Source organism: Dendrobates tinctorius, unplaced genomic scaffold (genome assembly GCF_039654945.1).
Source record: "Dendrobates tinctorius isolate UK_male_01 unplaced genomic scaffold, ASM3965494v1 ptg000044l, whole genome shotgun sequence".
In the NCBI taxonomy this organism is placed as follows: domain Eukaryota; kingdom Metazoa; phylum Chordata; class Amphibia; order Anura; family Dendrobatidae; genus Dendrobates; species Dendrobates tinctorius.
Window position 1 is genome coordinate 18,492,614 of NW_027361712.1, and position 23,633 is coordinate 18,516,246.

Here is a 23,633-nt window from a genome sequence, read left to right on the forward strand (position 1 = left end):
GAAGCAGAGAGGAGTGGTCTGTGCTCATCTTGGTCAAAGAATTAAGAGTGGACCAGATGCATATGCTCAAGCCAAAGTAAACAAGCTCATAAATAACACTGGGGTAAAGACATACCAAGTGAATACTAGGAGCAGAGGTAAGAAGAGTGTGTGGAAAGCTGGGTGACGTACTTATAGGATACACACTGCATACTCAAATTGTTTGAGGGCTAGCTGAATGGTTGCCTTGTGCATGGCCACCCCATGTAGGGATGTGTTTGTTAAAGAACAGAATCAATTATTTAGTTCAAGGGCACTATTTACAGAAGGACTAATAGTACTAAGGGCTAACGTTACCTTCTGTCGTGAAAGTAGGTTAATAAGGTAACATGTATTACGTAATGCCTAACCAGTATTGTTCCGACAAGTATCGTCTCGTGACCTGAAGGAGCAATGTGTTTATCTAACCGAGTTTAGGAACATGTTGATTCACAAATTCTAGCCTACATCTGTGGGAATGACTGCTGGCAGCAATGACGTCACTGGCCCACAGGGATTTAGATTGTCCTATCCTTACGCCGGTACCTAGAAATCACTCATGTACACACAGGGTCTTACAGATCACGGCATTCTGCCAGGCCAGACAACTTGTTTTCAAGCTCAGTAAGAAATTGGAAGACAGATGGGAGGAAAGAAAATATTAACCAAGTTGGGAGGGAGCAGAGGAAGGCAGAAAACCATACAAACACACTTCAGAATAACAAAGCAGAACGGTGAAACTGAGGGCAAAGGAGGAGATGAATAATGTGAAAACTATCACAGACTCTCTACAATAGATACATTCAGACTGACACAAATGAAAACTGATCCACACACAGCCAGGACCTCCACCATCATGTAACGTGCAGGGGCATAAGAGAAAAGTACCTAGCCCATGGCTACCGTCCTGCGCCACCTTACAACAGGACAAATCTGTGTATTAAAAAGTTCCTAAAATGTTCCAGGTACTATGAATGGAGCAATAGTGAAATGGTGGGTATCAAGTATACAGTTTGATAAATATCATGTAAAGTTTTTTTTATATTTTAAAGGAATATCAAATTGTATAAGCTTTGTGGAACTGTCATTATAGGTCAATGGGCACCATCACAGCATTCAATTGTATGATATACGGGAGCTTCTCACAAAATCAGAATATCATTAAAAAGTTAACAGAAATAAACAGTTGAAATAGATCACTCTGTTTGTAATGACTCTATATAATGTATTAATTTAACTTTTTGTATTGAAGAACTGAAATAAATTAACTTTTTGATGATATTCTAATTTTGTGAGAAGCACCTGTATCTGACAAATCACTCTCAGGCTGTGCCCACGTAGCGTTTAAATCCGGACACTGAAAACCGGATTCCTTCCCAGAAATCGCGCGGTTTTACCGCGATTATGTTCGCGATTTTCGCGTGCGATATTCAAGCACTTTCCAAGCGATTTGAAGCATCGCTTGGAAAGTGATGGACAGGTTGGTCGCACTCGTCAAACATAGTGTTTGACAAGCGTGACCAGCTTTTTACTATTGAGGCCGCCTATGCGGCCTCAATAGTAAAAGATAATGTTAAAAATGATAAAAAAAATTTTGGGTATATTTAGCTTCCGATGTCCCGCGCTGTCTCAGCGACGCTCCCGTTCCCAGCGATGCCTTGCGAGACCTGTGATGCCGTTGGTCTCGCGTTGCTATAGCGATCTCACGACACCGCTAGAATCACGCGAGACTACGTCATCACAGGACCTTGCCGCAAGGCATTACTGGGAATGCTGAGGCCCGGGAAGGCAGCGAGGGACGTCGGAAGGTAAATATACCCCGATTTTTTATTTTATTTTATTTTTTTTTTATTTTTTTTTTTTTTACAGGGGTATGGTACCCAGGGCCTGGAGGACAGTCTCCTCTCCTCCACACCGTGGGTACCAACCGCACATGAGACGCTTAACTTCGCGCATGGTGGGCATAGCCACATGCGGGAAGTAAGCGATTCTCATGCATTCCTATGGGTGCGGAATCGCGGCAATTCTTTGCGATTCCGCACAAAAGAATGAGCATGATGCGATTTTTTCCGCGATGCGATTCCGCCGCGGAAAAAAGCGCAGCATTAGCACAGCATGTGCGGAATGCCATAGGAATGCATGGGGTGCGTTCTGTACAAGATTTTTAAACGTTTTTGCACCGAAAATCGCAGCACACAGCCTTATAGCCCCGTTACACGCTTCAATGTCCCAGCGATCCCACCAACGATCTGACGTGGATGGGATCGCTGGGACATAGTTAGCTGATCGCTGGTGAGCTGTCACTTAGGCAGACTCACCAGCGATCAGGACCAGCGAGCACGCTGGTATTCAAGGTAAACAGCGGGTATCTAAGCGCCGCGTGGCTCTTAGTTACCCGCTGTTTACCCTGGATACCCGATCAGGACCAGTGAGCACGCTGGTATCCAGGGTAAACAGCTGATATCTAAGTGCCGCGCGGCTCTTCTTTACTCGTTTACCCTGGATACCAGCTCCCAGCGTCTGCTGTATGGTGCTGGGAGCTCGCTGATTGTTGGTCTCTCGCTGTCACACGCAGCAATGTGTGCTGCCCAGTGGGGAGACCAACGATAAGATTTATGGCCCAGACCATTAGGCAACGATTAACGATCAGCCAACTGATGGTTCCTACGTGTCACACGCAACAGTGTCATTTCGACATCGCTGCAACGTCACCAAACTGGTGACGTTGCAACGATATCGTTCACAATATCGCTGCGTATAACAGGGCCTTTATTATAAACAGAGGCCACAGTCTACATGTGATCGGCTTTAGGTTGGGATCAGATTGACCAACTGAAAATTAGGCCTGTGGAAGTGCTTGGCTCTGTGCATTTGTCTACATTGAAGGGGGCCGCAGCTGCCTTTCACTGCATGCATTATTCTGGTCTGTAAAACGGACCAAATTACTGCATGCTGCGATTTTTTTCCAAGCAGACCATAGACCGATTACACACTGGTCTGAACAAGCCCTTAGTTATTAATCTGGAGTATTTGTTCTAGTTTCAAAATGCACTATACGTTATCCAGGAGTTTGTATGTTCTCCCCGTATTTGTGTGGGTTTCCTCCGGGTAATCCGGTTTCCTCCCACCACATTCCAAAGGCATACTGATAGGGAATTTAGATTGTGAGCCCCATGGGGGACAGTGCCAATAATGTCTGTAAAGCACTGTGGAATTAATGGCGCTATATAAATGAGTACAATAAACAAAATCCAGGATAAAAGAACACTGGTGTGGAATCCAAACATGGAATAAGTACATACAGTATATTTCTTTAGTTTCTTTCCTCTGTGTATATTCCACCTCAAGATTTACAAATACTAATGCAAAATTCTGCTGTCTGAATGAGGCCTCATACTCTTTACACATCATATCCGAACCATCAATTATACATACAGTGGGGCAAAAAAGTATTTAGTCAGTCAGCAATAGTGCAAGTTCCACCACTTAAAAAGATGAGAGGCGTCTGTAATTCACATCATAGGTAGACCTCAACTATGGGAGACAAACTGAGAAAAAAAAATCCAGAAAATCACATTGTCTGTTTTTTTTTCATTTTATTTGCATATTATGGTGGAAAATAAGTATTTGGTCAGAAACAAAATTTCATCTCAATACTTTGTGATATATCCTTTGTTGGCAATGACAGAGGTCAAACGTTTTCTGTAAGTCTTCACAAGGTTGCCACACACTGTTGTTGGTATGTTGGCCCATTCCTCCATGCAGATCTCCTCTAGAGCAGTGATGTTTTTGGCTTTTCGCTTGGCAACACGGACTTTCAACTCCCTCCAAAGGTTTTCTATAGGGCTGAGATCTGGAGACTGGCTAGGCCACTCCAGGACCTTGAAATGCTTCTTACGAAGCCACTCCTTCGTTGCCCTGGCGGTGTGCTTTGGATCATTGTCATGTTGAAAGACCCAGCCACGTTTCATCATCAATGCCCTTGCTGATGGAAGGAGGTTTGCACTCAAAATCTCACGATACATGGCCCCATTCATTCTTTCATGTACCCGGATCAGTCGTCCTGGCCCCTTTGCAGAGAAACAGCCCCAAAGCATGATGTTTCCACCACCATGCTTTACAGTAGGTATGGTGTTTGATGGATGCAACTCAGTATTCTTTTTCCTCCAAACACGACAAGTTGTGTTTCTACCAAACAGTTCCAGTTTGGTTTCATCAGACCATAGGACATTCTCCCAAAACTCCTCTGGATCATCCAAATGCTCTCTAGCAAACTTCAGACGGGCCCGGACATGTACAGGCTTAAGCAGTGGGACACGTCTGGCACTGCAGGATCTGAGTCCATGGTGGCGTAGTGTGTTACTTATGGTAGGCCTTGTTACATTGGTCCCAGCTCTCTGCAGTTCATTCACTAGGTCCCCCCGCGTGGTTCTGGGATTTTTGCTCACCGTTCTTGTGATCATTCTGACCCCACGGGGTGGGATTTTGCGTGGAGCACCAGATCGAGGGAGATTATCAGTGGTCTTGTATGTCTTCCATTTTCTAATTATTGCTCCCACAGTTGATTTCTTCACTCCAAGCTGGTTGGCTATTGCAGATTCAGTCTTCCCAGCCTGGTGCAGGGCTACAATTTTGTTTCTGGTGTCCTTTGACAGCTCTTTGGTCTTCACCATAGTGGAGTTTGGAGTCAGACTGTTTGAGGGTGTGCACAGGTGTCTTTTTATACTGATAACAAGTTTAAACAGGTGCCATTACTACAGGTAATGAGTGGAGGAAAGAGGAGACTCTTAAAGAAGAAGTTACAGGTCTGTGAGAGCCAGAAATCTTGATTGCTTGTTTCTGACCAAATACTTATTTTCCACCATAATATGCAAATAAAATGAAAAAAAAACAAAAAACAGACAATGTGATTTTCTGGATTTTTTTTTCTCAGTTTGTCTCCCATAGTTGAGGTCTACCTATGATGTAAATTACAGACGCCTCTCATCTTTTTAAGTGGTGGAACTTACACTATTGCTGACTGACTAAATACTTTTTTGCCCCACTGTATATCTTGGAAATAATGTCCGACCTACACTCGGACAGAAGACTCAGCCATATGCCAGGCTGTCTCTGCATGAAAACCTAGCTTACTAAGCTTTTTCATACAGTAAAAAAAGTGTATAGCACGTGTGTATAGTAATATATACAGACAGATGGAGGCCAGAAGGATCGTGTTTTAACCTACGTTGGGTCAGTGGAGCCTAATGGTTATATTTGACATACGGTATATATGCTGAAAGATTTTTCTAGCTTATCTACCAAACGCAAGGTTCAAAGGTGACGTTAAAAGAGCCTAAAGGTACTGTCACACTCAGCGATGCACCAGCGATCCCGACCAGCGATATGACGCGGTCAGGATCGCTGGTGCATCGCTAAGTGGTCGCTAGTGAGCTGCCACACAGGCAGATCTCACCAGCGACAAAGCAGCGGTCGGGGGTCGTTACTTACCTGTCAGACGAGGCGATCCTGATGTCCTCCAGTCCACGCGTCGCTCGTCGGCGCCACAGGAAGCCCAGCAGGAAGCTGACGAGAAACGGTCCAGGACGTTCTCTCGCGATCAGCGGGGGAGCCGGTCGGAGGTAAGTATCACACATAGTGATATCGCTAGCAATATCGCTGCTACGTCACAAAAACCAGTGACGTTATAGCGATATCGCTTAGTATGACAGGCCCTTAAGTAGGATATTTTTCTAGCCACTATTAATTAGTATGATGGGTTGGGCACTCAATGACGACAAGTGCTCCACTAGGATTCAACTCCAAACATACAGAAAAAAGAACTCGGAACTCCATTGTTGAAATGCTATTGATTATATCTATTGCAATCCAAAATTGTTTGATGTTTCGGTCTATTCCACAAGACCTTCCTCAGGTATTGCAAACAGGGATCAGTGTAGGAAAGTAGGGAAGCAGTACAGGCATAAGTTGTGGAGGCACTCAGATGCTAGAACTAAAGCCCCCATATATTCATACATTCAGATGGCTGTCGCACGATAGATGGTTTGGCTGATTGTTCGGCAGTTCTCGGCTGTCTCTCCCATACAAAGGAGCACTCTCTCTATTAAGCACTTGTGTCCTCTATGAGAGAGCCACGGCCAGACATCTCTGGTGGCGGCTTATCTCAGGGAGAAAAAAAAAAAAAAAAAAAAAAAAGGATTGGCAGTCCAAAATCAAAAGTCATCTGTCCGGTGAGGCTGACGACCGAACCAATCAATATCGACAGGTTCAGTCAACATTAGTCTAATGTGTATGGCGGCTACTTTTCTACACCTATCTCTAGCTGCAATCTGAGGAAGGTGTTCAGGATTAGATTGAAACATCACATGATTTTGGATTGCAATATAAACATTTGCTAACATTTCCACCACAGAATGCAGAGTTCTTGTCAAAGTAAAATTCTTGACCTCCAAATATTTTTTAAAAAGCATAGAAAGCTGCTTAACATGTCAGGGAATGGAATAGCAGCTTTTATGAAGTGTCAAGGCCTATACGTTTGAGGACTGTCTGATAGGACCCTGGTGTGCGTCACCATTATCAGTGACCCTGAGGTACAAGAAGATCTGGAGGACACAAGTCGCCACATCTGCAGAAGAAGCAAACATGCAGCATAGATGAGATTGTAGATACACATACTCGCTATCGCACTGAACAAAAGTTTGACAAACATGTGTGACATTCTACTGAACCAAATACACAGAATACACAGACAGTCTAGGTTGTTTTAGTCTTACACAAACAGAGGATTTCTCCTATCACTTCCCTCCAGCTTCTTGCCGAGTCAGCCCTGAGTAATCAGCCTGTCTGAATAATGACTTTTCAGGCCCAGCTGTGCTTGCATAATCCAGACCCCCCTCCTCCATGTTTTGAGCTTCCAGGGAACCAGTTTAAGCAGGATTGTCTCCTCTTGGCAGCCAGGCACCATATCTAGCAGCAGTCCAAAACAACCCATCCCCCATATCATCCTCTCAGACGAGGGCTGTGGCCAGAACCACAAGGCCCAGTAATGACTTGTTAACAGCATTGATAAGGAGATTCCTACATGAAAATGTAAAGTCCTTATATCGTGACCTAAACATATTGTTGAGTCATCTCATTACAGTGTCTGGGTGGTAATGTCTGCCAAGCTTTCATAAGCTGAGGAGATACTGGGCTAAATATACATGGTATATACTATTCCACTGTGTGCATCTGTCTGCCATGTGCAATGTATTCTGTGCCATAGCGGACTTCACACTGATCTTCTCCATGTAAACAGAAATAATGCAGATCCTAAAGGACCCAGCGATTCCTACATGTAAATCCATTTCATCACTAGAAATATCTACCCAATTATTATTCTAATTAAAAAATGGCCTAAAAAATTGCACAGACCAGCCGAGAATTACAAGTCATTCAAAAAGGGCTGAATATGGCCCCCAATAAATGGCCAGCTTAAAGGGGTTTTCCAAGCATTCAAAATGGATGACCGATGAATATCAGAACAGTGGAGGTCCGACTCCCCCATCAATCTGCCAATACTTACTCTGGCGGCTGGCTATAAACAGTGAACAGAGCTGAACAGCACAATTTCATTTAATGTGTAGCAGCCTCTGCCGAGCCCTGCACATCAGCTCCTATTCATTCATTTTACCAGAGATTTTTGTAGCAGCCGCTGCCGAGCCCTGCACATCAGCTCCTATTCATTCATTTTACCAAATTTTTGTAGCAGCCGCTGCCGAGCCCTGCACATCAGCTCCTATTCATTCATTTTACCGGATTTTTGTAGCAGCCACTGCCGAGCCCTGCACATCAGCTCCTATTCATTCATTGTACAAGAGATTTTCGTAGCAGCCACTGCCGAACCCTGCGCATCAGCTCCTATTCATTCATTTTACCAGATTTTCGTAGCAGCCACTGCCAAACCCTGCGCATCAGCTCCTATTCATTATTTTTAACAGATTTTCGTAGCAGCCACTGCCGAACCCTGCGCATCAGCTCCTATTCATTTTACCAGGTTTTTGTAGCAGCTGCTGCCGAGCCCTGCACATCAGCTCCTATTCATTCATTTTACCGGATTTTTGTAGCAGCCACTGCCGAGCCCAGCACATCAGCTCCTATTCATTCATTTTACCGGATTTTTGTAGTAGCCACTGCCGAGCCCTGCACATCAGCTCCTATTCATTCATTTTACCGGATTTTTGTAGTAGCCACTGCCGAGCCCTGCGCATCAGCTCCTATTCATTCATTGTACAAGAGATTTTCGTAGCAGCCACTGCCGAACCCTGCGCATCAGCTCCTATTCATTCATTTTACCAGATTTTCGTAGCAGCCACTGCCAAACCCTGCGCATCAGCTCCTATTCATTATTTTTAACAGATTTTCGTAGCAGCCACTGCCGAACCCTGCGCATCAGCTCCTATTCATTCATTTTACCAGGTTTTTGTAGCAGCTGCTGCCGAGCTCTGCGCATCAGCTCCTATTCATTCATTTTACAAGAGATTTTTGTAGCAGCCACTGCCGAGCCCTGCACATCAGCTCCTAGTCATTCATTTTCCTGGATTTTTGTAGCAGCTGCTGCCGAGCCCTGCGCATCAGCTCCTATTCATTCATTTTACCGGATTTTTGTAGCAGCTGCTGCCGAGCCCTGCACATCAGCTCCTATTCATTCATTTTACAAGAGATTTTTGTAGCAGCCACTGCCGAGCCCTGCACATCAGCTCCTATTCATTCATTTTACAAGAGATTTTTGTAGTAGCCGCTGCCGAGCCCTGCACATCAGCTCCTATTCATTCATTTTACAAGAGATTTTTGTAGTAGCCACTGCCGAGCCCTGCACATCAGCTCCTATTCATTCATTTTACCGGATTTTTGTAGCAGCCACTGCCGAGCCCTGCACATCAGCTCCTATTCATTCATTTTACAAGAGATTTTTGCAGTGCAGGGCTCGGCAGCGGCTACATCAGCTCCTATTCATTCATTTTACTGGATTTTTGGAGCAGCTGCTGCCGAGCCCTGCACATCAGCTCCTATTCATTCATTTTACCGGATTTTTGTAGCAGCTGCTGCCGAGCCCTGCGCATCAGCTCCTATTCATTCATTTTACAAGAGATTTTTGTAGCAGCCGCTGCCGAGCCCTGCACATCAGCTCCTATTCATTCATTTTACCGGATTTTTGTAGCAGCTGCTGCCGAGCCCTGCACATCAGCTCCTATTCATTCATTTTACAAGAGATTTTTGTAGCAGCCGCTGCCGAGCCCTGCACATCAGCTCCTATTCAATCATTTTACAAGAGATTTTTGTAGCAGCTGCTGCCGAGCCCTGCGCATCAGCTCCTATTCATTCATTTTACCGGATTTTTGTAGCAGCTGCTGCCGAGCCCTGCACATCAGCTCCTATTCATTCATTTTACAAGAGATTTTTGTAGCAGCCACTGCCGAGCCCTGCACATCAGCTCCTATTCATTCATTTTACAAGAGATTTTTGTAGCAGCCGCTGCCGAGCCCTGCACATCAGCTCCTATTCATTCATTTTACAAGAGATTTTTGTAGCAGCCGCTGCCGAGCCCTGCTCATCAGCTCCTATTCATTCATTTTATCGGAGATTTTTAAAAATGTAAAGCTGAATTCTGATTTTTTTGCTAGGGGCAACATGGATTGTTGTTCTTTTAGATAGTTTTGATTAATGAGGACCATTACCTTTTTTTATCTGTATTAAGGCCCTGCCTATTAACTAAACTATAAGGGGAGTACTTTTCAGTCATGAATCACTTTTGTGGTGTAAATTATGATGAATTTTATTTGCCCACTGGGCCACGTCCTGCCATACAGTTCGAGATACATGGGTTTTTTTTCTTAAGGCTAATTTTTATGGCCTTTACCAAGGGGGCAGTGCTCATAAGGTAATACTTCAAAGACTTGCTGCCCACAGAACCCTGTGAGCAACACCCCTTGGTTAAAGACCATAAAAATTAGCACTAAATAAAAAAGCCCACATCTCTGAAATCTTATAACGCTATAAAAAAAAAAAAATAAAGATAAATACAGAATGATCAAACATAACGGCAAGCAGCGGCCACTTTGGACCTGGTGACAGGTGCTCTTTAAAGTATAACCATCTGGTTCTATAGCTTTGATTAGCAACTATTTAGGAGAGCATTTTTTTTACTTATTTTTTAGCAATAATTTGGGAAGAGCTTTAAATGAACCAATTATGATTTTTTTAGTGTGCTCTTAACCCTTAGTGCAGTGCTTAGAAGTTCTATTGGAATGATCTCAAACACTGTGCATGTGAAGCCACCGCTGCAGCAGTGGCCGATTGCCCGGGTATTAAGCTGTAAACAGTAAAGCAAAAAATTACTGTTCATTTGAGAACGGACAGGAATTTTAACAACAAGTGCAAAGTTACTTGCTTTAACAAGCATTTTAGAATTGTACCTATCTATAAAGATGGGATAATGCTTACTATCAAGTGGATTGGGCAGTTTTATTATGGCTTTACTACAGAAAATTATCAGTAAAGTAGAATACCCATAAAGTTTTTATCGCACCCTTGGCTCGTACCCAAGATTTTTTTTTTTTCTTTTTAACATGACAATTTAAAGAGGACCTGTCACCAGATCAAAAGTGACCATTTTTGCTCTTATTTTATTTCCCCTGCTACCCTGAGTATTTTATTTTTAATTTAGGAAACAGTTCCGGTTTTTAAGGTCTTTATAAGGGCAGGGCCGATTTGGGGGGAGAGACTCATAGGATTATCTGGGGGCATGTCTTTAGACTGCAACACTCCTTTATAAAGGCCATTAAAAATGGCAGAAAATAAAAAAGCTGAATATATGTAAGGGTTTGATCACACTAGCGTATAAATCGGACAAGTGTGCAATGCGAGAAAAAACAGAATGCTCCTGGATGAGAACAGGACTGATTTTTTTCTATACGAAAGTGTTAGAGACCCTGAAACTGAAGCAAACAAGTAAAACTCAGGGGATCAGCTTTTTGATCTGGTGACAAGTTCTCTTTAACTGCTTTATAATAATCGCATTGCCAAAAAACTATTTCTTTCTGGATCTACTTCCCAGCCTGCAATCTCTGCAGTAGACCACTAATAGCTAAAATAAATATCTTCCAAGAGTGTACTAAGTCTCCATAATTGCTTTATCACAATCTATTAACGTAGATGCTCAAAAATGTATATAAAAATGGGAATATGTATAATCCGATTAAGATAGGATAGGACTTTTCTACTCACGTAGACAGACAGCTGCCAATAGACGCAGTCCTGATTCAGGCGCAAAACACGTTGGGAAGAGGGGTTGCAGTACGTAATTTGAAAACGTCAATGCGATGACTGCCTGGTTTGTAGGATAAATTACCAGGACAGCAATCCAGAGCCGGAGGAAACTGCAAAGCAAAATATATTTGGCTTAACACTGAAGAGCTATAAAAAAAAATTGCTATATTCTCATTGTAAAATGCCAACACTTACCCTGCTAATCCACCAAAGATGTCCTTAACATAAGAATAGTCTCCCCCAGATTTGGGTATGGTGACTCCAAGCTCTGCATAACATAGGGCGCCCACTGCAGTGATTACTCCGGTGACGATCCACACAATAAGGGCCATACCCACCGAACCTGCATTTTCTAATACTCCCTTTGGAGACACAAAGATGCCAGAGCCGATAATATTTCCTATAAGACAGGATTTCATGGAATGTTAGTGGGGTCAAGAAGAGAAATAATTGTGTTCACAGCAATATGTGGGGTGCAAAAAAAAGTTATTACAAGTCTCAGTAGAGTACAATACACATTCATTCTTTACCCATTTCTAAATCACCATATGAGATTCCTTCTACAACCTTATTAGGTTTTTTAGTTTTTTGACTACTAGGATGAGACATTTGCTGGAAGTTTCATATATTTTCCCTTTCTTGGACCATTATTTCCGACTAATTGCTTTAATACCAATTTAGGATTTGCTGACTTACATTTTCCAAATATAAAAAGGTTACATTGCCATTAAAGCACCCTGTCATGGAAAAGCTCATGAAGGAATTCCTACTGCTTCCAGAAAGCACAGAATCCTATTACATGTTCAGCATGTTATAAGGTCTAAACCCAGACAGTCTTGTGATAAGAATTAACTGCTTACAGCTTGGCATGTCATGAGACTGAATGTACCTACCTGAGGATAATCCTAAAAGCTACAAGATCTTACCTACTGTACAAAAACCAGGCTACAATGTGCTACATTGGAACAAGTCTGGGAAAAGTTGTGTAAAATCTTGTCTGATGCGTTCATGCGAGTGTATATAAATGTGAGTTTTAGGCAGGGTTAGAAAAAAAAAAATGATGAAAAGTAAGAATGCTTTCAAAAATAGAAATGATAAGTTACTTTTTATCAATTAATGAAATGGAAAGTGAATAAACAAAATAAAAATGTAAATCAAATCAATAGTTGGGGTGACCATCTTTTGTCCTTGTAATTCTTCTAGGTACACATACACACAGTTTCTGAACTAGAAAGACAGATTAGGTTGTTCTAAACATCTGGAGGATGTAACTCCAGATCTTCTCTGGATGTGGCAAATCCTTCTGTCTGCTTATGAAAAACCAGACAAACTCGATGGTGTCAAGATCGGGGTTCTGTCGGGGCCAAATGATCACTTCCAGGACTCCTTGTTCCTCTACACTGAAGATATTCCATAATGTATGTTTGGGGTTGTTCTGCAGCAGAATAAATTTAGAGCCAATCTGAATGCCTCCCTGATGGTATTGTTTAATAGCTAATTATCTGCCTGTATTTCTCATCATGGAGGACACAAATTAATTGGCAACGTTAAAGAATGGAGATGCAGTAGTCGGCCAAGGAAACTTAAGGGCCTTTTACACATAGCGATATCGCTAAAGCGTCACCGATTTTGTGACGCAGCAGCGATATTGCTACATGTGACACTCACCTCCGACCGGCTCCCCCGCTGGTTATCGGTGATTGCGCGAGAACGTCCCAGGCCATTTTCTCGTTGTCGGCTTCCTGCTGGCGCCGACGAGCGAGCCATGGACGCGGGCAGAAGAAGTCATCATCGCTGCGTCTGACATGTAAGTAGCGACTGCCGACCGCTGCTGCATCGCTGGTGAGATCTGCCTGTTTGGCAGCTCACTAGTGACCATTTAGCGATGCACCAGCGATCCTGGCCAGGTCGTATCGTTGTCGGGAATCGCTGGTGCATCGCTAAATGGCCTTTAGTGCAGCAGACCAAAGACATCTTGCTTACTTGCATTTGAAACCAGAAGATGTCCAGAAGTGCCATCAGCTCAGAACTGGTAGTTAATAGTGTGACTCATCTACTGTTTGGTGAAACCTGTCGAAAGTGGTTATATTGATAGAATTTCAACAAAAAACATATCTTTGACATGGAAATAAAGTTAATTGACTCAACTATTCATGAAAACATTGCAAGTGGGATACAGGAAAAAAAATGAAATGGCAGCAGGTGTTATGGACTGATGAGTCAAAATGTGAAATAACGGTCTGTGACAAAAAGCAATTTGTTTGCTTAAGGGCTAGAGAGCAGTACAATAACGAGTGTCTGCAGGCAAAAGTAGGGTATTTGGTCAAGATTAACAATATCCCCAATGCTAAGAAATACAGGTAGATACCTATCCACCATGCAATACCATCGGGGAGGCAACCGATTTGCTACAAATTTATTCTATTGCAGAACAACAACCCCCAACATACAGGCAATGTCATTAAGATCTATCTTCATCGCAATAGAAGAATAAGGTGTCCTGGAAATAACGATATGGCCTCCACAGAGTCCAGATCTCAACATCCGAGTCTGTGTGAGATTACATGGAGACAGAAGAACTTCCGCAAACCTACATACACGAAACATCTGGTCAGTTCTTCAAGAAGTCTGGAACAATCTTTGTGCCGATCTCCTTCAGAAACTGGGTGCGCATGTGCCTAGAAGAATTGATGCTTTGATTCCAATTTGAAGGCCAAGGGCAGTCACACAAATCACGTAGACGTAATGTGAATATTCTTTTTTATGTTAAGCACATCCCTCAAGTTTGCAACTTATTTTTAATATAGTTCTATGGCCAGCATGACACTCCTAACTCTGTTCCTACAATATCTATGACCCTAGGTGGACATAAAAAACCAAGGCACTATCCTTTTACCCAGGAATACGTGAAGCACTATTCATGTACCTGGTAATAAATAGAGAAGACAATATAACTGGGTAGATACACTCGCAAATAACTCTGCTCAGTGCACATAGGCTGCCAAGGTTCTCGGCAGCTCGAGTCCTGTTTACACCGGATAATGCACCAGAGAGAATGACCTTATGAATGAGCTTTGACAGCCGGTCTATACAGCAAAACAACAATGCTTGTTCATGATTATCTTGGAGTGTAAATGCCCCTTTATGATTTGATTTACCCTGCAATAAGTGAACCAAGACATTACTGCAGATATCAGAAATACAGCTTGTCTTTTTTGTGAGGCCCACAGAAATAAATACACAAATACAGCCAAGGGAGAATCTAAACAATGTCTTTCGTTATGTTTAGTAAAACTGTGCTCTACTATAGACCGTTTCACACATCTGTGTTTCGCAGTCCGTACCTGCACAGAATGACCACGAATCTTCTGACCTGAACATGAAAGCCTCATATATGCCTGTATAGGTATATACTAAAAAGTCAAGGCAGTGATATGTGGTACAGAGGGCACAGGCAGACATAGTCAGACAGTACTAAGTCGGAGCAGGCAGCACAGGTTCAGAATACTAAGCCGAGGTCAGCAGCGAAGAGGTCATACAAAACGGGTTGTGGCGTGGCTAAGGGTCGTATGGTCGATCGGAGGCATGTGTCTCAGAGATGGCTTGTCGCTGTGATGTAGCCCAGAGTGTTTTCTTTGGTGCACATAAGCAGTAATGGACGTCACCAAACTTCTATATGTATTTAAAGACCTGTGGTGATGTCACAGTCACGTGACTAGTCAGGTGGTGGGTTCCAGTGTGTGGCTATACCTTTATAATGTAGACTACTGATTAACACAGAGCTGTATGTGGGGAGGGGGAAGCCTCCTGTGTGTTGAGGCTCCAGGACTGAACCTAAAGTACTGGACATTTGGACTGGGTTTTGCCTGAGCTGAAGGCTATTTATTTTGTTCTCTTTTGTTTGTGGGTTTGTGGAGCAATAAACCCTGTGAACTTTAAAAGGAACGGGACTCCTGATTGACACCCGTTGCACCTGAGCGAGTACAATCGCTACACTCTACAGGGTATACTAGCATGGTTAGCAACAGGAGAATCAATGCTCTTAGACAGGATAGTTGGAGACAAAGTGCAGTAGGAACCAAAGCTCAGGCAAAGAGTGGAGGCAGGAGCTGGATAGGCCAGAGAACCTAAACTCTGCAGGACACAGCAGGGTTAAATTTCTGCATAGACTGGCCACGCCAACCTATAACCAAGTGGAGACAGCAGGAAGTGCAGCAGTGCTGCAAGAGGCAACTCAGCATGATGGCCTGACACTAGGGGAAGCAGAGAATTGACCGCAGTCAGTGAGACAGCGCTGAGAAGGCATGCGAGTTACCTGCGTGACCCTGATTCCCCTGCCTCCCAACTTCCTGCTTGCTAAGGGGCCGTGCGCTCATGCTTGATTCCCAGTTCAGACCAGTGGAATCAGTGCACTGATCGCCTGAACTGTGCACTCTCCAATTCTGCTATATGTGGCAGATTTGCCTCTACAGGATTGGTGGAACGCAGTAATAGCCAGCTGGTATCCGGAGCTAAAGGTGCACTCCTGTGATAATGGCCAGCCATATTATAAGCACTGTGCATGCTGGGCCACCGCTGCTAGACTGCAGAGGTGACCAGTGACCTAGACAAAGAACCATAAAGACTCGAAGAAAAAGTAATAAGAACTTTGAATTAACTTTTTAAAGCCTTATGCAAACCAATCACGTGCAGATAGTTTATAGTAACCAACTACTGTAATACCCGACTAAACTATGCTATAATCTTGACTGTTTTGGCAAATACAGCCAACCAAAAAATTATTATATTATAACCGCCGCTCAGATCCAGGCTACTGCTGCGATCCCGACCGCTGCTGGGATCCTGGCCACTGCTGGGATCCCAGCCGCCACTTGGATCCCGATGGTGCTCGGATCCAGGCCGCCACTGCGATCATGAGGCTGTGAAAGGGGTGTAACAAGGGGGTATAACGAGAGAGGTGTAATAAAGGGGGTAATGAGGGAGGAGTAGTGAGGGATGCCGCCGGACCCCTGCCAGGACCCACTGCCTGACTACACGTGCCGGATCCCGCTGCTGCCTGCCCACACACCTCTGTGCAGTCGCAGCCGGCAGGAAAGACCGCGGCGTGAGGCCTGTGCTGGAGATTGGATGCGGCCACCCTCTGGTGGAGCCGCACACCATCTCCAGCACAGACCGTAAAACACCGTCTTTCCTGCCAGTTGTGACTGCACGGAAGTGGGTGGGCCACCACCTCCAGCGCTACAAAGCTGCCCCCATAGTGATGTTACTGCTCTCCTGATGCGATAGCATCGGGCACATATCTAGTACAGTATATTTTAGGAATACATCTGAACAATAATAACCATTGAACTTATGAGGTGTGGCATTAATATTTTTGCCATCAGGAATGAAGGCAATAATTATTTTTACAGAGTGCTAAGGGTACAGCGCACTGCCCCCTCCCATTACAGAATGTTTTGGATTAGTATGAAATGAAATAAGGCAGCTAGAGCTTATCAGAGACGGAAATCAGCAAAACTGATAAGAGTTTCATAAAATTCACTAGGCTGCAAGAAGAAAGGCAACTCTTCCATTGCTAACAAATCACAGTCTTATTGGAATGTTAAAGGAAATGTGTCACATTCACACACATTTTTTATTAATTAAACCCAGTCATTAAAAAACATTAGCATATTTTTTAAGGTAATTTTTTCTCCTTTTTTCTACACATGATTAGTGGGACAGTTATCTTGCCTTAGCAGCTGTTCATAGCACCAGACACACTGGCCTCAATTCATTATTGCATTTGCGCCTGTTTTTTTTCTGGTTCTGCTTTTTTTGATTTTGTTTGTTTGCACTGAATTCAATTTTCACCTTTTTAGGCCTGTTTCACCCATCAGTGTCTCTGGTACGTGTGGTGACAGTTTTTACCCGTACCGGAGACAATGGCACACAGAGCCATTCAAATGAATGGGTCCATGCACATAATGGTGTTTTTTCACGGACCGTGTGTCTGTGTGCCCTACACATAGACATGTCCGTTGTTGTGCAGCTGCACGGATCACACGGACCCATACAAGTCAATTTGTCCATGTAAACACGTACTGCCGTCCGTGTGCCATCTGTGTGCGTTGTTAAAGTTATAGGGTTAAATTTGAGTCAAACTGTTCCAAAACTAGGCTCTGGTACGCATCTACACGGGCAGCACACGGATGGTACACAAGGATAGCACACAGATGCCACACGGATGTGACAAATTTACACAAGGACACCTTCGGTACTGGAAATATCAGGACATGTGAAACTGGCCTTAAAGACCATCCTATATGTGCTTTCCTGTTTTTTTTCCACATTTGTGAGCGGAGTCTAGTAATTAAGTTGAAAAATTTGGTGCATTTTTGAGACTTCTGGAGCCAAAAATCAGGAAAAAACAAACAATCCAATACAGGAAGAATGCCCATTTAAGCTTGCGTCAAATTCATTAGTCATGTGTAAAATTTTGATTAATTTCATGCCAAAAATGGCAACTGATATCACAATACAGAAATGAAAGCCACTTAAAAAAAAAAAACAAAAACAAAACACACTAATGATGAATAGGGGCAATTGACCTTTGGAATTTGTAGACTGAAGTATGTTGATATCTACAAGTGTTGTCGGTATGAGCCATTACCTGTACAGTGGTCACTATACAGGGAAGCAGAGCAAGTGAGCGGTGACTATCACCTAATGTGAATCGTGCCATCATTGGGTTTCTCCTTATGCTCTCCCAATCCCCATCTGCACTAGTATTTGGCTAAATTTATAAGTTTTGAATGAGAAGGGGGAAGTCACTGCCAGATACCGATGAAAAATCTTAACATTTGACAATGGATAGAAATTCGCTAATTAACAATTCAAACTGTAGTAACTGAAGTATAACTTGTATTTTCACTCACGTGAGTTTGACTTGTTAATAAGCTTTTTTTTTTTTAATTTATATTGGTCTTATTGGTGGTGATGGGGTGAAATCTGTACATCCGCAGAGTGGAATAGGACATTTTGGATTTCAACATGCACGGTCCCTTGCTTTCCATGAAGCAAAAGCATTGACAGAGCTTTCTCGCATCATCTTAAAGGGAATCTGTCACCAGGTTTTTGCTACCCCATATGAGAACAGCGTAATGTAGAGGCTGAGACCCCGATTCCACAAATGTGTCACTTACTGGGCTGCTTGCTGTCATTTTGATAAAATTACTGTTTTCTTTGCTGCAGATCTAGCAGTTCTCTAAATGCTGATCACCGTAAAACCCCGCCCACCTCACTGATTGACAGCTTTCTGCCAATGAACAGTGTACACAGAAAGCAGCCAATCAGTGGTGTGGGCGAGGATATACAGAGCTAGTGAATATGGAGGGATAAATGGCAGCAGGTTTACTAGTCCTCTATTGATAATCTCCTGCAGATAAAACTGTGATTTTATCAAAACTACAGCAAGAAGCCCAGTAAGTGAGACATCACTAGAATCACTCTGTCTCTACATAATCTGCTCTCAGATTGTCAAAAACCTGGTGACAGATTCCCTTTAAGGCCTTCTCACATAGGCCTATGACCAGCAGAATGACTGTTCATAGAAACACTTATTCAGTATTGAAATCGTTAAAAATTACAACCTCTGACTTTGCCCTTAGCATTAGGAGGTTGTACTCTAAATTTGCCAGGTATTGCATTTTTTTGTAACCTTTGTTCTTTTGTATCTACAAAGTATAATCGTCCTGGAAAATAGTTAAGAATTTAGGGCCTTACACCTCTGATCATGCCAGGTGATCATGCAGTCGGAGACACTACAGTGGACTTCATACCTTAGAGTAAGTTTACTGAAGTCCGAAGGCTGAGAAAACATTTACAGCAATTATTAGAACAAAGGTCATAGCGGCGGTCATGTGATTTCCAAATTAGCATACAATGCACTAAAAGTACACGCAAATATCTCATCTGCATTCACTGCACATTTGGTTGTAATTTCCTATATAAGTTGCTGTCAGACGCCTCTGATACCAGAGCATCTGAGAACACAAGGATTGGGCATACTAAAATTCGATATGCCTAATTATTCTTTACCTTAAAAAAGCCTGGGTGATCAACGATATTCTGGCAGCCTGTCCCAGAATTCTGGTCGGCCTGTCTAAGCAGTCTATTAAACGGCCGCCAATTATCTTACATTGTCATTTAAAGGGGCTGTTCAAAATTCAAAATCGATTGTCATCCTAAATCCCCATCTATTTACTGCCATAATCTAAACTATTTTCTAATATACCTGAATTAAAAATTCCCTATTAAACGTCACTTGCAGGGGCGACGCTGGTCTCTCTGACAATGCGCTCTTTTGCCAGCGTGTCAGGGGAGGGGGGCTGTGGCATGGACCGCAGCCTCTTCTCACTGATGATGCGTCATTTCAGTAGCCCAGCATGCACTGGGATTTTTAAACGAAGCGTCATCACAAAAAGGAAGTACGGGGAAAAAAAAAAGGAAAAGCAGTTAGATCGTGTAGTGAGGGAAGGATAGGGAATTTTTAATTCAAGTATATTAGAAAATGGATTAGATCATGGCATTAAATAGGTAGTGAGTTAGGATGAAAATTCATCAGATTACCCCTTTAATGGTCGTGATGTCTAAACCCAGCATAACGCATCCATCAGTGGACAGTCCTTAGTGAATAGTCGCATCCATCCATGCAGTGGCGTTGATAAAGGACATCTATGCCGATTGAACTTCCTAAAGGGCGAGCTGGTTTAACATTTTTTTTTCTTCCAAAATATCTATATCCACAATTTTGTTTCGAACTTTTGAAACATCAAGCGACATTTCCATACATATGTGTCACTGCTATTTTCAGAAATGGCATACATCTGTTACTAAGATGCACTTGGCATTGTATCCCAATTATCCCCGACCATGAGACGATGTAAGCAACTAGAAAAATCAATGTATATGGGCGAATCTTTCCTATATGCGTCACACATAGGCAACCCACTATTCTTGGAATATGCCCTTAGATGCACGCTGAAGACTCCTCGCCCTTCCAGCTTTCTAATATTAGCAGCTGCCATTTGTTTCCACTGGAGAAGATGCGACTGAAGGTGAACACACAAGACTGTGCCCCATGGGGCGGTATTATATACCTGCTAGTAGTAGTTATACATCTAGATCTCTGGTGAGTAAAGCATTTGCTGTTCAGGAGCCTGGGAATGTTGGGTGACCAACTGCAGATTGATTAGATCACCTTTCTAAAAACAAATATAATCTTTTTTTTCCTATTAGAATCTTTGTATAAGAAGACGCCATTCAATCCGTATTACAACATCTCCTCTCCGTCACCACCAGCGTCGTATACAGAATTACTACATCTGCCCACGTCACTGGTCTCTATAAATAGCCATCACGTGGCCGCTCATCTATTATTCATAGGAAAAAGAGAAAATCTACTACCATAATCTATGGGAGGTATAGGGGATGGGAAGAAGGGAATGCAGAGAAGGGGGAAGGGACAGAAAATGAAAATGCTGAAAAGTAGCTGTTGTGTTTGCCGAGATACTGCAGAAGGAAGGTGCACACAAGGAGGGTGCTGCCAGGAGTGAAAAGCAACAATGTATGGAGACAGGAGATAATTCTGCCTAGAAGAAGACTGAGGCTAAGTGCACACGTACCGGAACTCTCGCGGAAATTACCGCGAGAATTCCGGAATTCCATTCCGCGGGAAAATCGCATTTTAAATTCCCGCGATTTTCCCGCAGAAAAACTAGCATTTTGCAAGCGTAATTAGCTTGCAAAATGCTAGCGTTCTCCAAGCGATCTGTAGCATCACTTGGAGAACTGACCAACTTTTTACTACTGAGGCTGCCTATGCGGCATCAGTAGTAAAAGGTAGAATGTTAAAAAAAAAAAAAAAAAAAATGGTGTTATTCTTACCCTCTGACGTCCCGCGCAGCCGTTCCCAGTAGTGCTTTGCGAAAATGCCCGCGATGATGTCCGTTCTCGCGGGATCGCGTTGTCTCGCGGTAATTCGCGATGACGTCGCGCGAATGACCGCGAGACTTCGCGATCCCGCGAGAACGGACGCCATCGCGGGCATTTTCGCAAAGGACTACTGGGAACGGGAGCGTGAAGTGAAGCGGGAAGGCTGCGCGGGACGTCGGAGGGTGAGAACAACAATATTTTTTATTTTAAATTCTATTTTTTACAGGGATATGGTACCCAAAGCCCGGAGGACAGTTTCCTCTCCTCCGGACCGTGGGTACCATCCGCAAATGTTCTGCTTACTTTCCGCATGGTGTGCACAGCCACATGCGGGAAGTAAGCGGAACAATGCATTCCTATGGGTGCGGGATCGCCACGACTCCGCAAATTAGTGAGCATGCTGCGTTTACCGCGAAGCGATTCCGCCGCGGTAAAAACCGCTGCATTAGCACAGCATTGCGGAATCCCATAGGAATGCATGGGATGTTTATTTTTTGCGTTTTCGCGGCAAAATCGCGCGGTTAAAACCGCCGCGGAAACGCGAAAAAAACGCCACGTGTGAACTCAGCCTTAGGCCATGTCCACACGATGCAGATTTCCAGCGGATCCGCAGCGGATTTTACCACGCAGAAACATTGCATATCCGCATTGTGATGTACAGTAGCATGTTAATCAATAGAGAAAAAAAAAAAAAAAACACTGCAGACGCTGCGGATTTTTCGCGCGGTTTTCTTGTGGTTCAAAATATGCAGCATGTCACTTCTTTTGTGCGGTTTTCCACCTGCTCCATTCTCCAAATCCGCAGGGGGAAATCCGCATTGGAAAACAGGAAGAAATCCGCAGGAAAAATGCAGGTAATTTGACCTGCGGATTTCTTCAATTCTGCGCGGAAAAATCCACAGGGCAAAAAAGTACGTGTCCACTTGAGTTGTATAGAATTCTATACAACTCAACATCTACCACCAATGACAATTACTTTTTCCCCAAAATCTATATTCTGCAATGCAATTGTCACGTTGCCATCAGACTCTGGGTCTGCTGTCCCAGCCTCGGCCACTAGGAGGCTCCGGACGGTCATGTCGCCGTCAGACTCGGGGCCTGCTGTCCCGGCCTCGGCCACTAGGAGGCGCCGGACTGTCATGTCGCCGTCAGACTCGGGGCCTGCTGTTCCTGCCTCGGCCACTGGGAGGCGCCGTGGTTCGCCCCCGAGTGATGGCGGCGACAGAGAAGGGGCTCCTGCGCAGGCATCTGATGGACGCAGGCTCCGCTCCTCTGTCAATCATGAAGGGGTTGGTGCATCACCATCTGGCCTGGTCCTGGGGGCGGTCCTGATAACATCATCAGTCTGGGAGCCTGTGAGAGATAACCCGATACCTCAAATACCTTGGGACTGGTCTTGCAAGCCGCTGGATATATTCTTGGTTCCCCTATGTGCTACTGTGTGATTTGCTATTGTTTGACTCTGACCTCAGCCTGGATTTCTGGCCCCTCTACTGCCTGATGATTTTGTACATCTGCCATTCTCCAGGTTTGTGACCTTGGCCTGGATATTCGACTCTGCTACTGCCTGCCGTTTTTGTAACTTGCCGCTCTCCCGGTTTGTGACCTTGGCCTGGACTGTCGACTACCACTGCCTGCCGTTTCTGTACCTCCGCTGCTCTCCTGATTTCTGACTACGTTTTTGGTTCCCCGCCTTCTTCCCTATTGGCGACCGTCCTGCTCTGGCGCACTGCTCCTCCAGACAGCCACCCCCTGGGCCTTGCTACAATTCCAGATCTCTGTATAGGGGTTAAGGGTCTCGGGGTGCTGTCCCTACTGCAGTCCAGATCCGCAGACGGACATCACAGCTATATCCTCGTTAGGACCACAGAAAAACAAAATAAATATTTCATTATTTTTATTTTTTACAGGAATATAGCAAATCTTTTGAGACATATCCACATGGGGTAGATTTGTTGAAGAAAAATGGCGGAAGGGTTTGTAAAAATCATATCTATGGAATAAATTGTACAAACTTGCTGCTATTTGTAAATTGTGACATTTTTCCCTTAAGGTAATAAATTCAAATACAATTTTCTGTAATTCTATCTTGTTGTATGACTTAATGTGCCTCCCACTCCCAGTAGAGGCAGCATTGAGATTTCAGCTCTGCAGTGGAATTTTAATTCTGCGCAATCTTGCAGTCCCAACAACACAACCTATGTCCGTTAATGTGAACTCTGATCAGCAGCCAGGTGTGTGACAACCGCATGATTGAAAAGTGAATAGCACAAAAAAATATCATGGTAAGTCTTAAATTGGTGTATTAGGTATAGGTTTAGGACAATAGGATA

The 23,633-nt window shown here is 43.7% G+C and overlaps 1 protein-coding gene across 1 annotated transcript in view; it reads right to left on the minus strand.

Annotated features, from left to right (window-relative positions):
• SLC7A8 (solute carrier family 7 member 8) overlaps nt 1-23,633 on the minus strand; it is a 57,094-nt gene that overhangs the window by 26,942 nt on the left and 6,519 nt on the right. Inside the window, exons 3-4 of the mRNA XM_073575382.1 lie at nt 11,521-11,725; nt 11,284-11,435 (exon numbers count right to left, since the gene is read on the minus strand). Of these exons, the coding sequence (XP_073431483.1) occupies nt 11,284-11,435; nt 11,521-11,725 (357 nt within the window). The remainder of the gene's footprint in view (nt 1-11,283; nt 11,436-11,520; nt 11,726-23,633) is intronic.